The 24,566-nt window shown below is 36.6% G+C and overlaps 1 protein-coding gene across 5 annotated transcripts in view; it reads right to left on the bottom strand.

Annotated features, from left to right (window-relative positions):
- The window catches only part of USP54 (ubiquitin specific peptidase 54), a 121,212-nt gene that overhangs the window by 28,373 nt on the left and 68,273 nt on the right, over positions 1-24,566 (bottom strand). For all 5 annotated transcript variants that reach the window (XM_074296823.1, XM_074296825.1, XM_074296821.1 and 2 more), the window contains exons 4-11: positions 14,995-15,129; positions 14,022-14,135; positions 13,794-13,876; positions 13,278-13,383; positions 13,027-13,173; positions 10,058-10,207; positions 7,317-7,485; positions 5,061-5,231 (exon numbers count right to left, since the gene is read on the bottom strand). In XM_074296823.1, coding sequence (XP_074152924.1) covers positions 5,061-5,231; positions 7,317-7,485; positions 10,058-10,207; positions 13,027-13,173; positions 13,278-13,383; positions 13,794-13,876; positions 14,022-14,135; positions 14,995-15,129 — 1,075 coding nt within the window. The remainder of the gene's footprint in view (positions 1-5,060; positions 5,232-7,316; positions 7,486-10,057; positions 10,208-13,026; positions 13,174-13,277; positions 13,384-13,793; positions 13,877-14,021; positions 14,136-14,994; positions 15,130-24,566) is intronic.

Below are 24,566 nucleotides of genomic sequence, written 5' to 3'. Positions count from 1 at the left end.
TAGTCTTCTTAACAGGAATATTTGAAAGTCCTCTATTACATTAAATATCTATCTACCCCCTATTATGCTCAGTTTTGTGGGGTAGGTGATTCTTGGTTATAATCCAAATAAATTGCTTTGTCTTCCAGAATATCATATTCCAAGATCTTCCCTCTTTTAATGTAGAAGCTACTAAGTCACGTGTAATTTTGACTGTGGCTCCATGTTTAAATCATACCTTATTGCTTGCAGCAATTGTTTCCTTTGATCTAAAAGTTCTGAAATTTGGTTATAATATTCCTGGGAGTTTTTCAATTATTATTTTACCCTCTGGTTCTAGATATCAGGAGTTTTTCCTTGACAACTTCTTTAAATATATCTAGACCCTTAGGTAATCTAATAATTCTTAAATTATCTCTCTTGGATCTATTTTCCAGGTCAGTTGTTTTCCCAATGAGGCAGTTTACATTTTCTTCTATTTTTTCACATTTTTTTTTGATTTTGTTTGACTTTTGATGTCTCATAGAGTCATTAGATTCCATTTATCCAATTCTAATTTTTAACAAATTATGTTTATCAGTTAGCTTTTGTGCCTCCTTTTCTACCTGGCCAATTCTTCTTTGTAAGATGCTGTTTTCTGCAGTGAATTTGTGTAACTACTTTTCCATTTGGCCAATTTTACTTTTTAAGGAGTTATTTTCTTTTTCTAGACTACTGATTTTTTTTTCATGATTTTCTTATATAACTCTCATTTCTTTTCCCATTTTTTTCTTTTTCCTTTCTTATTTGATCTTCAAAATCCTTTTGGAGCTTTTCCAAGAGGACTTTTTGGGCCTGAAACCAATTTTATTTCTCTTTGAGAGTATACATGTGAGCATTTTGACACTGATATTCTCTTATGAATTTGTGTTTTGATCCTCCCTGTCACCACAGTAGCTTTCTGTGGTCAGGGTTTTGTTTTTTTTTTTTTTTCTCATTCTACATTCTATTTTGTGACTTGAAGTTAGTTGTCTTCTTGGGGTCCCAGGAACATTGTTTCAAGCTTCTTGTGAGGGTAGGGAGGAAGGAGAAGCATCTGTGCCTGACTCTGGGGACTGGCAATTTGCAGTTGCACTTGGGTTGCTTGGCCTAGACTCGTCAGCAGTGCATGGAGCTCTGAGCCTGATCATCAGCCTCCTGCACTTATTGCTGGCCTGCTGTGCTGCTGGACCTCAACTTCTGATCTATAATGGGACTAGGGAGCTCTTACCAGCTTGTCCAGACACTGACTATGCAAGTACTGTGGTCCTTTTTTACTCAAGCAAGACAGATCTTTCCTGCAATTCTAAATTATCTTGAGCTAGAAAACCATTTTAACTTTTTGTGGATTCTCTTCCTCCAGAATTCATTTTGAAGTGTGATTTAAAGTTGTTTTGAGGGAAATTGGGGAGAGTTCAGGCAACTTCCTGTCTTTTTCCCTGTCATTGTGGCTCCACCTAATTGCCAACCACTTTAAAGTACAATATATGCTCCTCAAAGACAAGGATGATGTTTGTGTAAACTGTCCTGAAACTTGTCTGCTGCATGAAGAGATATATGACTTCCTCTGATAGATAATGGTCAGTGTTCAAAGACAGAAAGGCAGAGATTGCAAGATCAAATACATCCTGGTACATTTGAGAGCATTCACTCTACAATGATTAGCTGTAAATCAAAGCTGAATCAACCAGATGTATTCAGAGGCAAACAATGAGCATTTAACTGGAAGTTAGGCTTAGAAGGAATGTACCACCTAACTGGGATGCTGTTGTCATCACAGAGAGTACTCACATTTCCTGATTGGAGCTCAGTACAGAAATCTATATTCACAAATAGGAACTTGTGACTCTTCTTACATTATTTTGAGTATTAATCTGAGGGCAGGATATATCAAGTTGGAAAAAATGGAGTGAGGAAACTTCTCCCTTATAAGGATTCAGTGAACAATATGAATCTCTACTGTACTGAAACTAGTGTCAACATTAACATAGAATAATAGTGCTCTGATGAAATTAGCTGTGCTACCTTAAGACTTCATGTAGCAATTTAATTTTGCGCTGTCATAGCCTGTCACATTATAAAAGCTATTCAGTTCACAAAAGTTCCATATAAAAATGCAGTTTCAGTAAATATGTTTCTGGGAACTAGGACATTGCTTCCGTACCTTACTTTCCCCTGCAATCACCAATTATTTCTGTGCCCTTATCAATACTGAGTCCTTCTGAATAACTTGGGTACTAGCTCAATCCTCACCCCTCCCATCAAGGCTAATATTTTAGTGACTACATCTGTACAAAGCACATTAGTACTGGAAGAAAAAGAAAGTTTAGATAAGGCAAAGTCCTAGTCCATGGGAAATCTGTGATCTAGTAAAGGAATCAGATACCAAAACAGTAACTCACCATGTTACATGAAAAGTACATTGGATAACTACAAAACAAAATGTCATGTGAGATCTGAAGACATATTGCCAATTAGGAGACTCAGAGAAGATTTTCTGGAGGAAGAAGCATTTGAGTTAGTCTTTAAGAGAAAGGTAGGAATTTAATAAGTAAAAAAGGGAAAGAAATACAACAGACATGAAGGGAACACCATTATAGACAGAGGGAACAACATGTGCAAAAGTTAAGAGGAAAGAAAGCACAGTGTGTGTTTAGGGAGGAAAGAGAGGGAGAAAAGAGGAAAATCAAGTTTGGTTAAAGTGTAGAAGGGAGTGACAGAAGACAGAACTAGAAAAGTAGAAAAGCTTAAACCAAGCAGAGGAATTTACATGTTACTGGATTGTTAAAATAAGGAGCCACTGAAGGTTTTTGAGCAGAAAAGTAACATAGCCATATTTTTATGTAAGAAAGATTATTCTAGCAGAAATTGGCATTAGAGAGAGAGAAGAGATTAGAGGCAGGGAGACATTAGGAGGATGCTACAGTTACTGAGGCAAGTGGTATTGAGTTACTAGATTAGGGTATTAGCACCAGGAAGAGAGCTGGTGATATTCTAATGAGAGAAAAAAGTGATACAAACTATGAACATGGAATGAGTCAAAACGATTTTGCCACAGGTTTAAAAAAAGATAAAAAATGTTGTTTTGGATGTGCTTGAGGTATTGATAGGTCATCCAGGGGTAAGGTCTTGCAGGGAGTTGAGATGTAGTTCTCAAGTTAAGAAAAGAGCTAATTCAGGATTGGAAATAAAGATTTTGGAGTCACTGGTACAGAAGTGGCAGGTGAAGCCATGGAAGTAAAAATTCCCAATAGGTAGCAAAAAGAAAGAAGAAAGGGCCAATGAGAGGCAGGGCTATCCCCAAGAAGTAGTCAGAGGATGAGAAGCAAACAAAGAACCCCCAAGAAGTTGGAGAAGCAGGAAAACCACAAGAGAACAGTGTCTCTGAAGCTAAGGAAGTAGAAATCTACCATTGGACAGGGTGATCAACAGTATCAATAGCTATGAGATAGGATAAGAAGAATGAGAATTGAAAACAAAAGTCACTGAATTTATTAAGTTGCTTTATAAAAAGTAGAGTGGCAGAAAAGGAAGCCTAATTTGCAAATCGTTGAAGAGAACATGTGACAACTAGTCAGATAAATGGAAGGGGCCCTGGGCCTGGGATTCAGTTTCCTAAGTTCAAATTTGGTCTCAAGGTAACTGGGTGACCTGAGGCAGGTAAGTAACTTCACCCTGTTTGCCTCAGTTTCTCATCTGAAAAATGAGCTGCTTTTCAACAATAAGATGATTCAAGCCTGTTCCAATGATTTTGTGATGTTGAGAGCCATCTACACCCAAAGAGGTCTGTGAGATGGATTACAACATAGCATTTCATTTTTTTTGTTGCAGTTTGCTTGATATTTTCTTCCATTTTTTTTAATCTGATTTTTGTTGTGCAGTAAGATAATTGTATAAATATGTATCCTATTTTGGATTTAACACATATTTTTATTATGTTCAACATATACTGAATTATATGACATCTAGGGAAGGGGGTGGGGGAAAGGGAGAAGAAAATTGGAACACAAGGTTTTTAAAGGATCAATAAAAAACTTCAATAAAAAGAGAAAAATAAGCTACAGAAAATGACAAACTAGCATCTTTGCCAAGAAAACCCACAAGGGTTTTCAGACTGAAATGACTGAATTTTGAAGAGAAAGTGGATAATGAGAAAGAAGAGCCATCAAGTGTAGGCAACTATTTCAAGAAGCTGGACAAGAATAGGACAATGGCTGGATGGTACAAAAAAAAAAGTTAAAGGCTGGATTCTGAGAAATGGGGAAACATGATCACATTTATAGTCAGAGAGGACAGAACCAGTGGTGAGGGATAAGTTACATGAGGACAAGGATATGATTGCTCCTGTAAAGTCCTAGAGAAGGCAGAGAAATGAAATTAAGGGACTAGGTAGAGGGATTAGCCTTACTGAGAAGAATTATTTCTCTGTGATGCTGAAACAAATGGAGAGAGTAACTGCTGAATGGCCGCTCTAAGTAGAATGAGGGGTTTTCTTGTATGTTCCAAGAGTAGAGGATAGGGAGTATTCACAAAAATGAATAACCTAATTAGAGGTCATCTATTCCTCTCTATGATTTAAGAAGAATAGAAGACAAATGGGGACAGGTCTGCCCTCTGTCCATATAGACTTGTTCTCTTCCCCCACAGTCCCTTCTCTCAGGGAATCTTCATATAGAAATATCAAGTTCGATGTACAAACAGAACCATGGGCATGCACACACAGGTTAGGGCCCCAAAAGGGCAGAGCCGAGAATCTGAAGGACAGGAACAACCTTCATGTCCAATGGCTTTCAATGATCACTGCCTAAACAGGTCTGTGTAAGGGAACTCTTTCTCCCATGGTTACTTCAGGACCCTTTCACACCTACACTCAGTTTCCTGAGCTCCTCATTCCTCTTTCTTAGGTCAAGCTGTCATTTAGGTTTCTTCAGGAGGAGCCTCACTCAGTGATTTCAGGGCTCCCACCCATACTGGGCACCTGGGATGCTAATGACTGTTAATGGTGAACCAGATGAAGCTTTTCCTTTATTCCCCCCCCAAACACACACACACAAGCTTCCTACCTGTGTCCCGACTGCTCTGAGACAGAGAATCATTCTCCACATTATAGATAACCGTCCCCTGGGAATCAGAGGAGAAGTGACTGACCACAGACTCATGGTGGGAGTGTTTGCAGGGATAGCTGTCTGTTGATGAATCTGTCCGGGTATCACTGGAGATGGAAGGCTCTCTCCCTGAAAAAAGGAAGGGATATACAGGCAGGACACATAGAAGAATGAGACAGAAATGTCACTGGATGTCCTGATAGCTAAAGTCAAAGCCTCCCAAGACAAAGGACTATAAAGTTACATGCAGACCCTAACAGAGGATCCCTTTAAACAAAAAGTCTGTGAAATCCCAGCTTTAATTTGTGAAAAACCCCAGGACATTTGGAAAATGTATGGGTTCAGAAGTAGAAAAAGGAAATTTCTTGTGAAAAGAAGGGCAACTTTTAAAAACTAAACAAAATTGTTTTCCTGCTTCCAAAATCTTCCTGAACAATTAAAAAAAAATTACTTTCTAAAGTGAAATTATACTGATTGAAATTCTAGGAATTAAGAGATTTATGTAGGTTAACAAATACTCTTATTATTTGCTTCAGGAAGCATACCTAAAATTAGGTGAATTATTTATACAGGAATATGAATTAATTCAATTAGAGTAATTTGTCCCTAACACTTAAGAAGACTGCATTAGAAAAATAAATGAAGTTTTGAATAGGAAGTCTAGAGGTTGTAGAGTAGAAAGATAGGGGTTTTTTGAACCATGGACTAATAATAATAGTAATCATAATTAACATTTATATGGCACTTATTCTGTGCCAGGCACTGGGCTATTTGCTTTATAATTACCTTTTGAAAATTATCATTTGATCTTTACAACAATCTTGGGAGGTATGTTGCTTTTATTATCACTATTTTGGTGAGGAAACTGAGGCTAAATAACTTGTCCAGGGTCACACAGCTGGTACATTTCTGAGAGTGGATTTGAATTCAGATCTTCCTGGCTCCAGGTCTGGTGCTTTATCCACTACATCATCTAGAGACCTAGCAGCTAGTTTTGTTTTTGTTTTTTATTTGTTTGGGTTTTTTGGATTTTTTTATTACAGTTTTTTATTTACAAAAACACATATGCATGAGTAATTTTTCAACACTGACACTTGCAAAATCTTCTGTTCCAAATTTTCGCCTCCTTCTCCCCACCTTCTCCCCTAGATGGTAGGTAGTCCCATACATGTTAAATATGTTAAAATAGATGTTAAGTGCAACATATGTACACATTTATACAGTTATCTTGTAGCAGCTAGTTTTTAAAGCTATAGATTAAGGGGAACTTGAAGACACTGTTGATCATCTCCAGTTTATAATATACTCATCTTGTTTGTATGTGGTTAGCATGTTTTTTCCCATTAGCCTGTGAGGTTCTTGAGAATAGACTCTTTGGCTTTATTTTGTACTCCCAGTTCCTAGCACTACAGAAGCTTAATGATTCTCAAGAGATTCTCAGAGAAGAAGGTGTTATTAGTAGAGGAGATAGGAATGTAGAAAGAGAGCTGAAAAGATACCAGTGAACCTATTTCAAAATTTTGCCCAGGGTTAGGATGGGGGAGAATAATCTTTTCCTCCTCTCTGGATCAGAGGTCAGGACATGTACTTTTTCAATTGTACCTGAATTATATGAATTTCTGGAATACCATTCATTTATGGAGTAGGATCTGCAATACTATATCTGGACCTTGTAAACAAAAATCCTTCAATGCTAGCAAAAACATTTTAGCTATTTGAATAAATTATTTCCTCCTTACTAATCACACTGGTCTTTTTCAGACACAGCAACTTGGATGGGACTAATGATAGGAAGTTAGTTTTCTACAACAATATTGCCATGCTATGTAATGATGTTTCCATATTTTAGATTTAACCAGTGGGATTTTATTCCTTGCATTCTTTTTCAATTTCACTTTTCAATTCAATTTTAATTTCAAGCTTCTTAATTAATTTTAATTTATTTTAAAATTCCTTTCTGTTTTGCGATCTAGCATGTCAGTTTAGGTCTGTGTCAAACAAGAAGTTAGTTTAACACAAGACCCTCCAGGAAGATCTTGTCATTTGGATAGGACTATAAACTTAAAACTAACTGGGAGGCTACCATGCAGAAAACTCCACAGAGCATCCTTTCAATTCATGCTAGTCCACATGCTAAAAAGTTTGGATGGTCACTTGAATATTCAATGGACATGTCCAAAAGTCATAAGAAAGAACAAGATTGAGGTTGCTTACCTGAATCTTCACTATCATAGCATGTCCTACTGTATGACTGGGACTCCATCTGAGGGGGCAAATCCTGGGTAGATACTGGGGTACCCCGTGGATCAGCATAGAGCAACAGCAAAGGCTGATAATGTCCCTTGATACATTTGGTTACCACATCTTTCCACTTGGGTCCAATCTGAAGCAGAAACAATTAGAAGAGTAAGATTTTACTCATCTCTACAGTTTGAAATACTTACAGAATCAAAGCATATTCAACCCTACAGAGATATGAAAAATTATCTTCTCTAACCTCAATTTATAGACAAAGAAACTTGAGGACCAGAGAGGAGAGGTGGCTTGCTCAAGCCATCCCTTGAAACTGGCCTTCAGAAACCAAGAAACAGATAACAAAACTGGAGTCCAGAGAAATCCTGTCCAAAGTCACAGAGAATGACAGAGATAGCTCCTGCTGTTATCTTTCCAGGTTTCCTGTATTTTTTATGGGAACCAGCTTAGTATACATAAACACGAGTACTTCATTCCTTCCCATCTCTTTTTAAATTCAGAGCCCTCTAGATTCGATCTGCAAGATTCTAGGCAGATATGTATTTGCTAGCTCTTGCTAAATAAACACATTTCTGGCCAAGAGCTAGTTACAATTATATTTTAAAACTAATTCAAAACTAAGCTCAGAAAAGATGATTGGGTCATTCAATCAAAACAATGTACTAAGAGTCAGATATGCTCCTAGTTCTAAAGACTGACTAGAAATAATAGAGACAATAACCAACAACATTCCCAAGTCAACCCTGCTCTGAGAACCAAACCAATTGTGTTTCTAGCAAGGATGAGATATCTGTAAAGTGCTTAGAATAGTGCCTGGCACAGAGAAAGGTACTATAAATGTTTATTCTTTCCCCCATCTTATTCCCCTTTGGTAGCAAAATATTCCTCATTTAGTTTTGGCATAGAGCTCTCCAAAACATACTGGGGAAAAGTAAAGAAAATCAAGATAATATTCATAATAATCCAGTCACTCACCATTTATTATTTATATACTTATATATTCATTATAACTATAAATTTATTATGATTAATTATGATTATAATTAGCACTCCTCCTAGGCAATATCTCATCACAATGTGTTTAATTCATACCATACTATGGCTATGGAATCTCTGGTCTTTAAGGTATAGTTTACAAAATGTTTCCCTGTTCTGTATACAGCATTTGAAAGAGTCTCCATCACCTAATAACAAGATGACTTTGTGTGGCCCACTGTTAAGAGGATCTGATGCTGCCCAGAACCAGTCAAGGCTTCACTCAGTAATGGGTCCTGTATTTATAACACTGTTCTCTACTCAACTTATATATAAAACCCCCAAGGCCTTTTATCTAAAAATACATTTCTGTGACCCAAACCCAAATGGGAATACTATATGGCTCCAATAAGGTTTTTCCCCATTGCTCTACAATGGCTTTCAAATGTTGATGATAAACTAACTTCTAAGTCCTAGGATACAAACAGCTGGTTTTCAATTTAACCCAATTCAATCAATGCTTACTATGTGCCAGACACTATGCTAAGCACTAAAGTTACAATTAATAAAAAGACAGTCTCTGCCCTTAATGAGTTTATAATCTAATTGGGAGAGGCAGGAAAACAAATACAGACATGGGAAAGGGGACACTGGGGGCATCTTGTTTCATGAAGCTGAAACCAGGTAGAATAGCAGATGCAGAGTGGAATGAGTTGAGCTGAAAGTCCAGTTTCTATCCTCTATACAGGTAGGCAATGAAAAAGTTTGGTTCTTCACCTTCTAGACCTATAATCAGAGAGGAGGCTTAGGGAAGTGCTGTCAATCAAGGCTCAAGTTAGCTGCAGGGTGATGAGATTAAATTGGGTAGCTAAGTGGATAAAGTATCAATCTTGAAGTCAGAAAGACTCATCTTCCATCTGGCCTCAAACTGGGTGACCCTATACCCTGTTTGCCTCTGTTCTTCATCTGTCAAATGAGCTGTAGAAGTATCTAGTATCTTTGAAAAACAAAACCCACATGGGGTCATGAAGAATCAGACAAGATCGAACAACAACTGGAGGTGATGAGTTTAATTTGGTGGTCATCTTGTTCATGGAGTTAAAACCAGACAGGGCAGCAGAAGTATTTGTTGAGTACCTATCAGAAATTTCAGCAATGAGCATGGCAGATAGGGGCAGAAGGAAAGAAGCGGGAAAAGATACTTAAGTATAAAACACAATGTCTTTGATTTCAAGAAGCTTGCAATCTAGTTGGGGAGACATGAAGAGCAACAATCCAAATATGCCCTGTAAATGTATGATTCTAAACCTTGTTGAAACAGCAAGATACTCTGAAGAAGAGACAAGTTGGGACATGCTGAAAGGAAAATCTAACCATCATATCTCCTCAGACTCTGATAAACAGCTCCTGAACCTAAACCATAGGAAAAACAGGAAAAACCCGCATACCACTGGCCCTGCTTTAAGCCTGGATGCCTCTCAAGTCAGAGGATTTTAGAAAGTAGGATTTGAAAACTATTTGTATGATTCTTGGCAAACCAATTAATGTCTTTGTGCCTTGGTTTCCCCATCTATAAAAGATGGATTAACAACACATCTCACAAAGTTGGGTTGTGAGGCTTAAATGAAATAATGTATGTATAAACTTCTTTTCAAACCATAAAATACTAAACATATGTCAGGTTTTATTATGATAATATTCCACACAAAGCACTTGAACTTTCCTACCTCTTTTACATGAGCATCGTCAAAATACATCCATTTGCGGATTTTTGTTTGGAAAAAGAAAGTAGAATAATGTTTGCCATAATAACAGATCATTCCCACTAAATACAGTTCAGATTGCTTGGCTCGGTCATCAGTCACTCTGAAAAACAGCTGCAGAAAAGCAAAAAAAAAAAAAAAAAAAAAAGGAAGAGTCATAATATACATAACACTCAGTATTCCTCATTAGTCTTAACGTTTTATAAATATTTCTTAATATTTATCAATCTACTAACTTTTCTCTCCCTTGACCAATAAGAGCATTATTTTGATAATTACATTGGGAATAGGGGCAGCTAGGTGGCACAGTAGATAAAGCACCAGTCCTGAAGTCAGGAGAACCTTAGTTCAAATCTGGTCTCAGACACTTAACACTTCCTAGCAATGTGACCCTGGGCAAGTCACTTAACCCCATTTGCCTCAGGGGAAAAAAAGAAAGGGGAAAAAATATAATGGGAATATGGGAAATGGAAAGGTTTCTCCATTAGGAATGAATCTGAAAAAGTAAAAAGTAGAGAAAGGGGAAAAGATGATTGGAAAATTAGATGGGTAAAGAAAGGAAGAAAGGAAATAGAAGGGTTATGGCCAATAGGAGGTTGAGATGAATCCTCCAAAAAAAAAGAGGCTTCTCTTAGAGAGACCATTTATTTGCATGAGAAAAGAATACAGGAAAGCAGGAAATGAGCAAACAATTTAGCAATACAATCTATTTCTTTTCAAATCAATACTTCCCCAATCTCTAAGCTGCTATTAGCTGCCCCACAATTACAAGCTTTCAAATGAGAGTACAATGTAAAATAGTTCCCAAATAACTCCTATCTGTTAATCCAGTCAACATTTAACAGTACCTCAGTGGCCAAAACCATGCTAGGAACTCTTGAGGATATAAAACTATAAAAGATTCAGTCCTTATTATCTAGTTAGGAAGATAAGACAAAAACAGAAAGCTTATGAAAATTAAAGTCAAATGTAGGACAAAAATAATTACTTCAGAAATTTTGAGGAGGTAAATGATATGGTTGGCTGAGATAATCAAAGGAGAACTTGACTTGTAGGAGAGGACCTAGAACACAATCCCAGACATTATCAAAATGACCTACTAAAGCAGTGGTGATGGGGGCGATAGCCCCTTTAAGATTCCTTTCATGATTTCCAACTTCCTTTAGGACTGATCTTTGATTTTCAAGATCTGGTCAAGCCAGTTTTGGGCTCTACCCAGCCCCCATTGGATCTGAGCTGGCTTGGGTTTTCAGCTCCCATTCTAATGATCTGCTCAGGCAGCCTAACCCCCACCTGGTGGGTTCTGGCTATCAAGGAATCAACCTGGGCTCCACCCATATGCCCCTTCAAGCAGATAAAACAGACAAGGTGGAATCATCCCTTGTCGGAGAGTTGAAAGATGCCAGCATCAAACTCAGTACCGCCACTTTCGGTTTCTTCCTCTATCTAATGCCTTTTACTAATCAGACTTCAACCTTGCTTCCGACCCTTGCAATAAACCTCTTTTTATCAATCTAGGTTTTCGGGCCTGTAAATTCATTTACAGGGGACTCTTGCCGCCACTAGACCTCATTTAACTTTGTATCCTTGTGCTGAATCCTAAGGGGTTGCAGGGGAGCTCCATGTGACTCCCTGTATCCCAATCCTGCCACTAGACCTCAGTTAATATAATTTTAATGAGGTATAAACCTCATCATTTTGTTCCCTGTTACTTCATCAGTGGTCCTCAAATTTTTAAAATAGAGGGCCAGTTCACTGTCCCTCAGACTGTGGGAGGGCTGGACTATAATAAAAACAAAAACTCACACTCTGTCTCCGCCCCTCAACCCATTTGCCATAATCCAGCGGCCGCATAAATGTCTTCAGCAGCCTTAGTTTGAGAACCCCTGTACTAAAGTAAAAAGGAACCTCCAAGATCCCTTCAGTCACACAAAATTTGGAAGCAGCAGTGGCCCCCTACAACACTAATCCCACTTCCTATCTCGTCCCCATAGCTTTTGTCTAGGGAAGCAACCTTTGTGGAAATTCAGACATGGAAAAAAAAAAAAAATTCTCATCCATAAAACCCTTGACACTGTTAAATGGTATAATATTAGAATGAAGTTTTATCAATGTAAATAGCACTAAAGAAACAGCATCAGTATCTATTTTGTTGTTGTACCCTACATAGCACTAAGCCTCACCATCTGACTCACAGATGAAACCCCCTAGAGGCATTGTCTCCTCGAGAACAGAATTCTATTTGTGTCTCCAGGGATGTGCACATAGTAAGTTCTTAATAAATGTTTTTTAACCATCCATTCAATCCTTTTTTTTCCTTTTAATATTCCAGAGAATATAAGTTGTATACATAGCTTAGCTGTATTCAACTTGGTTGGTACAGACCTATGCTAGTAAAGTCCTGTTTCAAGTCTTTTCCTCACATGCTTCCTTGAATATTACCACTGAGAGACTGCTGACCACTTTCACTTGCTCCCATCCTCCTCAATGGGCACAAGCTCCACATACATTTTGTTCCTCCCTGTCTTCCAACATTACTATTCCAATAAAGTTCACTGATCCTCTCTGGTCCTTTTTCCAGATTAATTCCCATAACTGGAATAGCACAGAACTGGGTAATTTTTCAAAAATCCATTAAGCAACAAGTATTTATTAGCCAAGCTGAATCCTCCTATCTTTCCTATACTTTAAGGTCTACTTCTTCAAAAAAGATTTTTTCACCAATTATTCAAATTAGATATTGGACTTTTCCTCATTTAACATATAGGTAATTCTCCTGAATGTATTAACTGTTATGCATATTATGTTGTAAAAGTTTGTGGGCAAAGATATTCTCTCTTCTGTGTTCAATCTCAAATACTATAGAACAATACTAGGCTTACATATTTTCCACAGGATTACAGATCAATATATTCAAAGGAAATGAGACTCACATCACCCAGTTTGAGGCAAGTACCCAGGCTGTGGATGACATCCTCTGCCAAGTCGGAATGGTCTGAGTCCCACACAAGCCCAATGGTGATAATCTGTGGGGCATTCATTAGTACACGGCGAATCCGGATCTTCTCTCCACAGTTACTCTGAAACGTGGACATCATCACTGTGGTTGGATCCCCATACCTTTTAATGATTTGTGTCCTGATGCCTCATCTGCCCCTCTTCCCCCCTTTTCTCCCTCACTCACAGGACAGTTGCGAAGGTCACCCATGGTACTGGCTTTTTGCAGCAATTCACCAAACATGCCTGGGGACGGCTTCTCTCGCCTCTCCAACATACAAATTGCCTGGTTGCTTAAGTGTGATAAATTAAAAGGAGAGGAGGGCATAAGTTTCCAAAGTTAAAACAAAATAGTTTTTTTCACAAATGCCTTAACTCACATATTCTGCTTTCTTCTTATGTCTCATGGACTAGACAAAGGAGATTAAAAATCCTTCTTATATCTATGAACTCTCTAAGATCTAAAGATTCAAAGAATTCCTATTCTATCACTTCATTCAACAGAAATGGATCCTAGGAAAGAAGAGAGGGGGAGGGAAAAAAAGGAGACTAACAGCTATTTTAAATATTTTTTGGATAATCCCCATATTTCATAATAACCATAGGTATTCAGAAATTGCCTAAGCAAAAAGGACTCAAATTATCCAGACCACCACAAATTAAAACCCAAAAGTCTCAATGAGATAAAACCTCTAGGACTCACCAAAGGGAAGTGGTAGAGATGTAATGTACCATCTGGATAAAGGGAAGTGGGTCAGAGGTGGCACCACAGCTAGTACATACACACTAAGGCAGAAAGAAAACAAATAAGCCACAGTCATCAAATGCCCTTAGCATGTCAGTCTTCACATATGACACCTCATATTCTGGGCCAAAGACAATTGGAAAGATTGGGACTTAAAAAAAAAAAAAAAAAAAAAAAAGAGCCTACCTGTTCAAACAAAGTCATTGCAAACTTCTGGTGAGAGATGCAGTGAGCAGCAGTGCAAATGTCCTCTTTGGTTTCATCTGCAATGTGGAAGTGAATCCTCATCAGAAGGTTCTCCTACCACAGAGGGAATAAAAATGGAAAATTGGCAAAGTAGCCAAGCAGCTCATACAAAAAAGAATGGCAAAAATGGGACCTTGGCGAATGGCAGGAGTATCTCCTATTCCTATTGGTCCTCTCAACTTTTCTTTCTTTCTTTTTTTTCCTGAAATTTAAGTGATTTGCCCAGGATCACAAAGGTAGGAAATGTTAAGTGTCTGAGACCAGATCAAATCTGGTCTTCTTGACTTCAGGGCTGGTGCTCTATCCATAGCTGCACCATCTAGCTGCCCCTCAACCTTTCTTTTGACCACTGAGAAAAGACATCACTTATAGAATCCTAAGGTCTTGGAGCTAGAAAGCACCTTAGAGCTCTTTAGGTATTTCATTATATGGTGACAAGAAAATATTTTCTGTCACTATTCAAAATTAATAGATCTAACTTCTTTTTATAGGCTTAAAAATATAATTAAGGTCAAGAAATAATTCTGAAAGTAACTTTATTGCCTACTAATAGGCAATGTGATTGTCCAATGTAGATCATACTTAAGTCAGAGATCCACTTTCAAGCAAAACATTCATGTCTTTAGACATTCTGTCTCTCACTAACACTCATTACTTACCCTCAATGGGAACCCTGATTTCTATGAGGATTAGAGTTATAGCTTTAGACTATGGCAAGAGTACATGGTACAAAGCATGAAATAATTAATATGCCTGAGTCAATAAGCATTGTAACAACTGGAAGAAAATTGCTCTGAACCATTGAAGAGACTCCTAGTTCTAACAGTTAAGGTGAAGACATGGTTATTCCCAAAGAATGGGGCTCAGTTATCATACTGAAGGCTTCATAAGAAAGAGAAAGGGAAATACTCACAAAACATTCAGCAGCATCATCCATAATACCCAGCTGAAAGCGTTGCTCATCCTGAAAAGTTTTTGCCAAAGCACTGCGAAGTGTATCAGAAGGAAGGACTTTCTCACTGCTACATTGAAACTGGTTGAAGATTCCCTGTGAGGAAGAAGTTAGAAGGTACAAAAAGCACAAAGTTCTTGTTAAATCTCTACACAAGTGCTCTACTACCAAAGTAAACTTCAGTGATATATTTAATATTACAATAAAAAGTCAAAATCAACCATAGAAAGATTAGGGGATTAACTGAGCACAAAAAAGGAATCTCATTATTCTACATGCAGGTGATGCCATCCAGGATAACTTTAGGAAACTGAGATTCATTGATAAGTGACTTATATGAGGGTCACACACCTGGTAAGTGTCTAAGGGGAGGTTTTAACCCAGGTGTCCCTGTCCCCAAATCCAGCATTCTATCTCTCTGTGCTTGTACCTATACAAAGACAAAAGTAACAAAATTTCTGCCTTCAAAAAGTTTATATTTCACAAGTCTTTTCCTATGAACAGACAATTTTCAGACAAAGAAATTAAAGCCATTTCTAGTTTTATGAAAAAATGTTCTAAATCACAATTGATTAGATAAATGCAAATTAAGATAATTCTGAGATGTGCTACTTTGATAATATACTTTGATAGCCTCAGATTGGCAAAAATGACAGGAAAAGATAATGATGAATATTGGAGGGGATATAGGAAAACTGCATTGTTGATGGAGTTGTGAAATGATCCAGCCATTCTGGAGAGCACCAGCTCTGAATTTAGGAGGACCTGAGTTCAAATCTGACCTCAGTCACTGTGTGTGACCCTGGGCAAGTCACTTAACCCCAAATGCCTCAGTTTAGAAAAAAAAAAAGGAAAAAGGACCCACATGTGCAAAAATGTTGTAACAGCCCTTTTTGTATTGTAAGACGAACTGGAAACTGAGTACCCATCAGTTGGGGAATGGCTGAATAAGATATGATATATGAATGTAATTGAATATTATTGTTCTGTAAGAAATGATGAGCAGGCTGATTTCAGAAAAGCCTGGAAAGATTTACACGAACTGATACTAAGTGAATTGAGTAGAACCAGAACATTGTACATAGCAACAAGAAGATTATGTGATGATCAACTATGATGAACTTGGCTCTTTTCAATAATGACATGATTCAAGACATTTTCAATAGACGTGGGATGGAAAGTGCTATCTTTCACAGCATGATATTTTCGACTTTGTTGTTGTGTTTGTTTTTTTCTTTCTCATTTCCCCCCCTTTTAATTTGATTTTTGTGATGCAGCATAACAAAAATAGAAATATGTTTAGAAGAAATGCATATATTTAACCTATATTGGATTGCTTGCTGTCTTAGGGTGGGGGAGGAGAGAGGAGAGAAAGAAAAATATATAAAACAAGATTCTGTGAAGGGGTATGTTGAAAACTATCTTTGCAAGTGTTTGGAAAAATATTTTTATTCTCCATTTGGAAAAAAAAAGTTTCTATTGCATCAAGTAGGGAAGGGTGTATAAACAAATGTATAAACAATTAAAAAAACAATTGCAAGAAATAAAGAACACTTGGATAACACTAGTAACAACTGGAAGTATGAGGAAAGGACCTCCTATGACATACCTGGAACTCAAGCTGCAAACAGATTTTGACTTATCAAGTAATACCATTTTAGAAATGAAAGGGAAGGAACCAAGAGATAGTGAGCTCCCTATCACTGTGTATCTTTTCAAGTAGATGCAACACCAGTTGGGAAATACTAAAGAGAAAATTTATACTTTAAAATAAGGAATGAACTAAATGAGACTTACTCTCCCCTCTAAGTTTCTATTATCCTATTATTTTACCAAGGTCACATATTTAATGAATATCCATGATAGGTCTAAAACACAGGGCTCCTCATTTTGAATGTCCTTTCTACTGTAACTCATTCTGATTCCTTAACAACTGCAAAGTCTTGCTTCACATACACTTTGTAACCAGTCCTTATTTCCTCACAAATGGCTCATAATATGGAAAAGCAGTACACAGTAGCAAGGATAGCAATTCTATGTTATTTAATAGGCTTCAGGATGTAGAAGAAAAATCCTGCAACAGTCATTCCAATCATATCTTCCCACAGTTAACATATATTTTCCCCATAGCCTTTCCAAACTGTTCAACATAGTATCCTGTTTTGCTAGGGAGTCTCCACTGGACCATCCTTAAAACCTAATCACCATTTAAATAAAGAGTAAGATCTTCCAAAACTTAGCTGCTTCTTTCTCTTAGAACAGAACACGTGGGTAACATGGTGTTCCTGTCTATATGAAGGTAGGCCCAAAGTAAGTTTCCTTCAGAAGGCAATTTTGTATTTTATAGTTGCCTATAGAATCTTTTGATACAAATAGTCTTTTGATACTTTTGGAACTATGATGAAAGGGGAAGAAAGGTAGAAAGAAATACAAGTGGCTTCAACATCAAAAAGATTTGAACAGCTTGCTTTGGGGAACTCATACCATGGTTAAGACTAACATTCAGTTCCATACTAAAGAGGGGTCATTTATACTTAGTTGTCAATGAAGAAGATAATCCTAAGTAAGAATAAAGTCATGCTCCTTTAAATGGACAATAGACAAGTTTTATACCATGTTAAAAATAAAAGAAAGTTTTTATACATCACCAACAAAATGCAACAGCAAGAGATACAAAGAGAAATTCCATTCAAAACAACTGTCGAGAATATAAATATTTGGTAATACATCTACCAAAGAAAAGTCAGGAATTATATGAGCAAAATTACAAGGTACTAGCCACAAAAATAAAGTCAGATTTAAATAATTGGAAAGACATTCCGTGCTCGTGGATAGGCCGAGCAAATATAATAAGGATGACAATACTCCCCAAACTAATCTATTTATTTAGTGCTATACCAATCAGATTCCCAAGAAACTATTTTAATGAACTAGAAAAAATAACAACAAAATTCATATGGAAGAATAAAAGGTTGAGAATTTCAAGGAAATTAATGAAAAAAAAGTCAGATGAAGGTGGTCTAGGTGTATCTGATCTAAAGCTATATTATATAGCAGTAGTCACCAAAACCATTTGGTATTGGCTAAGAAATAGACTAGTCGATCAGTGGAACAGATTAGGTACAAAGGACAAAAAAGGGTACAACTGTAGCAATCTAGTGTTTGACAAACCCAAAGATACTAACATTTGGGATAAAAATTCATTATTTGAAAAAAACTATTGGGAAAACTGGAAATTAGTATGGCAGAAATTAGATATGGACCCACACTTAACACTATATACCAAGATAAGATCAAAATGGGTGCATGATTTAGGCATAAAGAATGAGATCATAAATAGATTAAAGGAACAGAGGATAGTCTACCTCTCAGACCTGTGGAGGAGGAAGGAATTTATGACCAAAGGAGAACTGGAGATCATTACTGATCACAAAATAGAAGATTTTAATTACATTAAATTAAAAAGCTTTTGTACAAACAAAACTAATACAAACAAGATTAGAAGGGAAGTAACAAATTAGGAAAATATTTTTACAGTTAAAGGTTCTGATAAAGGTCTCATTTCCAAAATATGTAGAGAACTGACTCTAATTTATAAGACATCAAACTATTCTCCAATTGATAAATGGTCAAGGGATATGAACAGACAATTTTCAGATGATGAAATTGAAACGATATCTACTCATATGAAAGAGTGTTCCAAATCACTACTGATCAGAGAAATGCAAATTAAGCCAACTCTGAGATACCACTACACACTTGTCAGATTGGCTAAGATGACAGGAACAAATAATAATGAATGTTGGAGGCGATGTGGGAACGCTGGGACATTAATGCACTGTTGGTGGAGTTATGAAAGAATCCAGCCATTCTGGAGAGCAATTTGGAACTATGCCCAAAAAGTTATCAAATTGTGCATACTTTTTGATCCAGCAGTGCTACAATTGGGCTTATATCCCAAAGAAATACTGAGGAGGGGAAAGGGACCTGTATGTGCCAAAATGTTTGTGGCATCTCTTTTTGTAGTGGCTAGAAACTGGAAGATGAATGGATGTCCATCAATTGGAGAATGGTTGGGTAAATTATGGTATATGAATGTTATGGAATATTATTGCTCTGTAAGAAATGACCAGCAGGAGGAATACAGAGAGGCTTGGAGAGACTTACATCAACTGATGCTGAGTGAAATGAGCAGAACCAGAAGATCACTATACACTTCAACAACAATACTGTATGAAGATATATTCTGATGGAAGTGGATATCTTCAACATAAAGAAGATCCAACTCACTTCCAGTTGATCAATGATGGACAGAAACAACTACACCCAGAGAAAGAACACTGGGAATTGAATGTAAACTGTTTGCACTACTGTCTTTCTACCCAGGTTACTTATACCTTCGGAATCCAATTCTTACCATGAAATAAGAAAATTGGATTTACACACATATATTGTATCTAGGTTATAATGTAACACATTTAATATGTATGGGATTGCCTGTCATCTAGGGGAGGGAGTAGAGGGAGGGAGGAGAAAATTTGGAAAAATGAATACAAGGGATAATGTAAAAAAAAATTACTCATGCATATGTACTGTCAAAAAAATTTATAATTATAAAATTAATTTTTAAAATTATAATAAATAAATAAAAGAAAGAATTGAATACAAATATGCATAACAATAATAAATTGTTATTTATATAGGAAATAGCACTTGAATCAACTTTCAGAGGAATCTGTAGATTGTAAAAGGTAAAGATGAAGAGGGATTATATATATAAAATGATAAAAATAATTTTAAAATAATAAAAAAACAAAAATAAAAAAGATACTTGATGTAAACAAATATCCATAACAATAAATCCAATTATTTGAAAACCTCTATATCTTTCCTTATCATCACCATTATAACCATAACCAAATATATCATTTGAAGACACAGGTAATCTGTAAACATCATTTCATCCTATAGGGTTAACACGTAAGAGTGCAGAGAGTTGTGATGGGCCATTAGAGAAACTATTAGGGAAAAATCAAAGGTTTTTTATACCCAGCTAAGATCATAATTCAAAAAATTCAAAAAAATATTTCTGCCTTGTGGGACCACTCCAAAAGTTTCTACTTTCCTCATTGAGGACAAAAGATGGGAAGGTTTTGTAAACTAATTCTCTAGAGAAGAAAAGGGAAAGTTTGGGCCCTACCTGAACTAGCAGATCTGTAAATGTACCCTGACAGATATGTTCAGAGATGTAATCATCTTCAGCCCTGCACTACTTTCTTGAGGCCTCTAATTATAGGCAGCACTCTCCCTACATACTGAAACTCTGAATTGTCTGTCTGTCTTCTTTGTTTTCTCAGTTTAATTATTGTTATTGGTCTTCCATTGTCAGGAATTGAACTGGTATGTTTGAGATGAAGCTGCCTGAGCCTGCCCATAATGCAATTGGTGGAGCCACAGATCTAAGAGAAGCTGTCACACAAAGCCCTTCTGTTAAGGCAACACACTGACCCCCTGTGTGCCATGCTCCAATTGAGCACTGGTTCTGGAACTGGCCTCCACCCATTCCCTTTTTCACCCTCCTCCCACCTTTCCCAGAGGGAGAGCTTGTTCATACCAAAGAAAGCCAAGAACATTTAGTTCAGCAGTAAGAACAGGTGGCAGCTCCAATAAGGAACAAAAACTGGGATTCTTCCAATTGCTTAACTCCAAAGTGGAGAACAAGAAAGGGCATAAGCAGGCACGTCTCCTAAAAGGTTCTCAGTAGATAGGAGCCAAGCAGGCAAAAGGAAATTCACCTTTAAGGGTCATCTTCACTCCCCTAAATAGAGAAAAGTTGAGGAAGTTTCCTTTTCATTCCTGGCACAGTATAGCTCATTACAAACTACTTTTTGGTCCGTGTGCAATTTTCTTGGACTGAGAGCAAAAGCAACAAGATTTTAATGGCCAGAAGCAGGTGCTTCCTTAGCAGTCTTTATTCAACTGAGTAGCAAACAATTCTGCCTACATATGGGTTTAATTATTTGGATTATCAAAAACAATATAAATAAGATAGAGACATTGTAAAAAGTACCAGCACAAAGTATCTATAAATATGGCTGCTATGAAATTTTAATTAAATTATAGAGAGGTGGGGAAAAAGAGAACTGTGCTAAGCACTTTACAATTTCACCTCTTTTGATTCTCACAACTCTGGGAGATTGATGCTATTCTTATCTCCATATTTCAGATGAAGAAACTGAGGTAGACAGAAGTTAAGTGACTTGACCAGGATCATGTGGTTGATGTCTCATGGATTTGAACTCATGGCTTCCAGACTTCAAGACCAGTGCTTTACCTACTGCCTCATCTGGCATTATTTTTCCCTGCCTGAATTTGGGGAAGATGAAAAAGATAATTAATTTCTTCTTTATGCTTTTCCTATCTTGCAAATGAAAATTTTAAAAAAAATGTGTAACTAGATTTTAGCAAAATATATGGCAAAGGTCTCTCACAATATCCTTAAGGACAAGACTAAGAGGTATTGATTGAATGCTGGTGTGGCTAGATGAATTCAAAACTGGCTGACTGATGGGACACAAAAAGTGTTGAATAATAGACCAAAGACAACCTAGTTGAAGAGGTCTTTAGTAGAATGTTCCTAAGTTTCTTCCTTGACCCTCTTCTAGTCAACATTTTTATGGTTAGTCAATCCAGTTGGATTCTTGTGATCCAACACAAATGCATATAGACTGAAAAATATTTTGTAAGGAGATATACTATAGCACATCAAATGAAAGATGAAGAATATTTAATTAATTTACAGCTGTTTATGAATGTGGTTGGGATAACTATTATGCTGTGTGAGTGAATCAAGGTTCACAATGATTTTGATAGTGATACGTTGGTAAGTTCAAATGAAATTAATAGGGAAATATATAAAGTCCTGAACCTGGGTCCCCAAAGATCAATTATAGAAGTACAGAAGAACTATAAAAGAAACACGTACTTAGAAATCAGTACTTATGAGGGAAAAAACACAAAAATTATGGCAGAATGAAAGCTCTATATGAGTCAGCAGTGTTATATCTCAACCAAAAAACTCATGCTATCTTAAGCTGTATTACTAGAAGTTCAATGTTCAAAACAAAAAAGAAAGTCTCTCTTCTCTCTCCCTTTCTCTCCGTGTGTCTGTCTGTCTGTCTGTCTCTCTCTCTCTCTCTCTCCCCCCCCCCACCTCTTTTTCTCGTCTGTCTGCTTCTCCTCTCTCTTTCTTTGTCAAATTATATATGAAAACCATTTCGGGGTAACATAGCTGAAGTACAACCACAGGAAAATGACTAGGATGGTTACATAAACTCAAAACAAGATTATACAAGATCAATGGAAGGAACGTGGGATGTTTAGTACAGAAAAGAGAAAGATTTTGGCTAGATTGGGGGGAGGTAGGATGGATTATAATAGTCTTCAATTATCTGAAGTGTTTTCTTATGAAGAAAGGATATGACTGCTTCTGTTTGATTCTGGAGAATAAAGCTAGGACCAACAGGCAGAAGGTATAGAGGAATAATTTCAGCTTTACATACATAGTAAAAAAAAGCTTTCTAAACAATTAGACTATTCAAAAATGAAATTGGTTTCAGATGAGATAAACCTAGCTTTACAATGAGGACATTTGATTTGAAGTTGAATATAGTAGACAGAATTCATCCTTTGTTTTAGGGGAAAGAAATCTAGGTTTAGAGTTGAAGGGCCTGGCTTTAATTGTGCCTCTGTCACTTACAACCTAGTCTATTATTAATCCCTGTAGCTGTGAGTTTTCCAATATGCAAAATAATAGAAATGGACAGAATGACCACTGAGGTTCCTTCTAGCTCTAAAACTCTGAAGCTTCTCTCTGTTCTATAAGCTCTCTAAAAGGAAAGATAGAAGCACGAACTGGTACAGTCACTAAATCTGGTAGCCTCAGGTATTTGACAGGTACCTCAGTCAGCAGTAATCTGGGAATATTTCCTTAATAACTTCTTGCATATACTTTAAGCTTTTCCAGTCACTCAATTCTTGAGACTTCTCTTCTTCAAACCTAACAGAGGAAATTTTAATTCTTCATCTTCTCCTCTTAATCTGTGCTTTCCAAACTTTTCAGCACTCAAGCCCCTCTTCTAATGCTTCATCATCTTTATCTTTGAAAACATGGAGACTAAAACTGATGTTGTCTGTTTCAGAAATTCATATCTCTAGAAAGGAAAAAAGGGTGTATATCAACACTCTGATAAGGATGAGATTAGTCAAAATTCTAACTAGATGATGGAATAGCCCCATTTAGTTTTCAAACCCTTTCATAAATTGGCTCCAGACTACCATTCCAGGTTTATCACATTACTTTCCTTCATCTAGCTTACTTTTCAATCAAATTGTTTTACTTGCTGTTCCCATAAATAACAAGCCATCCCCATGTCTGAATCTTTACAGACCATTTTTAGAACACTCAAAATCCCTCCTCATCTTTACCTCGTACAATCCACATATTCCTCTGAAAGTTGATTCAAGTGCTACTTCTTATATAAAGTTTTTTCTAACTTCTCACACTTGTGGATCACCCTCAGAATTATTGTGCATAATTCAGAGAGAGGATTATCCTCTTTCTGCAATTATATTACATAATCCAGAGAGGGACTGAGTGTGGATGCAACATAGTATTTTCACTTTTTTCCTTTTTGATCTGATTTTTCTTGTGCAGCATGATAAGTGTGGAAATGTATATAGAAGAATTTCTCATGTTTAACATATATTGGATTACTTGATGTCTAAGGGAGGGGGTAGGGAAAAGGGATGCAGAAAAAAAATTGAAACACAAGGTTTTGCAAAGATCAATGATTTGTGAAAGTAAAAAGATTTTTCAAAAAAGAATTACTTTGCATAGATTGACAGATCTCCAGCGTATCTATAGATATATCTCTGTATATTGTCCACATATACCCACACCCATATTTACTCCCAGAAGAATATGAGCTGAGGGCAGGGATCATTTTTGGTTCTGTATTCTCTGTGTCTAGAATAGTATCTGGTGAATTAAACTTATGCAGAATTTATGAAGGGATTCCCTTTTAAAAGTGGAAAGAACCTGGCTTGATTTTTTCTCACTATCTAACCATTGCATTTCTATCCAAATATACATACAAGTCATAAACTGGGACCATTTGACACAGCCCTACATAAATGAGGACTGATCATGTCACTTTAATGTCAAGCTGAGGTATGGAAAGCAATGTCAGAGTAGAAGAAAAAGTATATATATATATATATATATATATATATATATATGTAATAAACATTCTATTTCTCATGATCCCTTTATATATATGTAATAAACATTCTATTTCTCATGATCCCTTTTGTGACCCTGCAAACAGGTTTCATAAACAGGATTAAGTGACTTTGCAAACATTAAAGCACTATATAAATATCAGTTACCATCAATGTCATGATTACTACTACCATCATGCACCATCCCAATGCCTTTTGAATTATCCATAATTTTGATGACATCACTATAG

The sequence above is a fragment of the Sminthopsis crassicaudata genome, chromosome 2 (assembly GCF_048593235.1).
Source record: "Sminthopsis crassicaudata isolate SCR6 chromosome 2, ASM4859323v1, whole genome shotgun sequence".
Taxonomy (NCBI): domain Eukaryota; kingdom Metazoa; phylum Chordata; class Mammalia; order Dasyuromorphia; family Dasyuridae; genus Sminthopsis; species Sminthopsis crassicaudata.
This window is presented reverse-complemented; position numbering and strand designations above follow the sequence as displayed.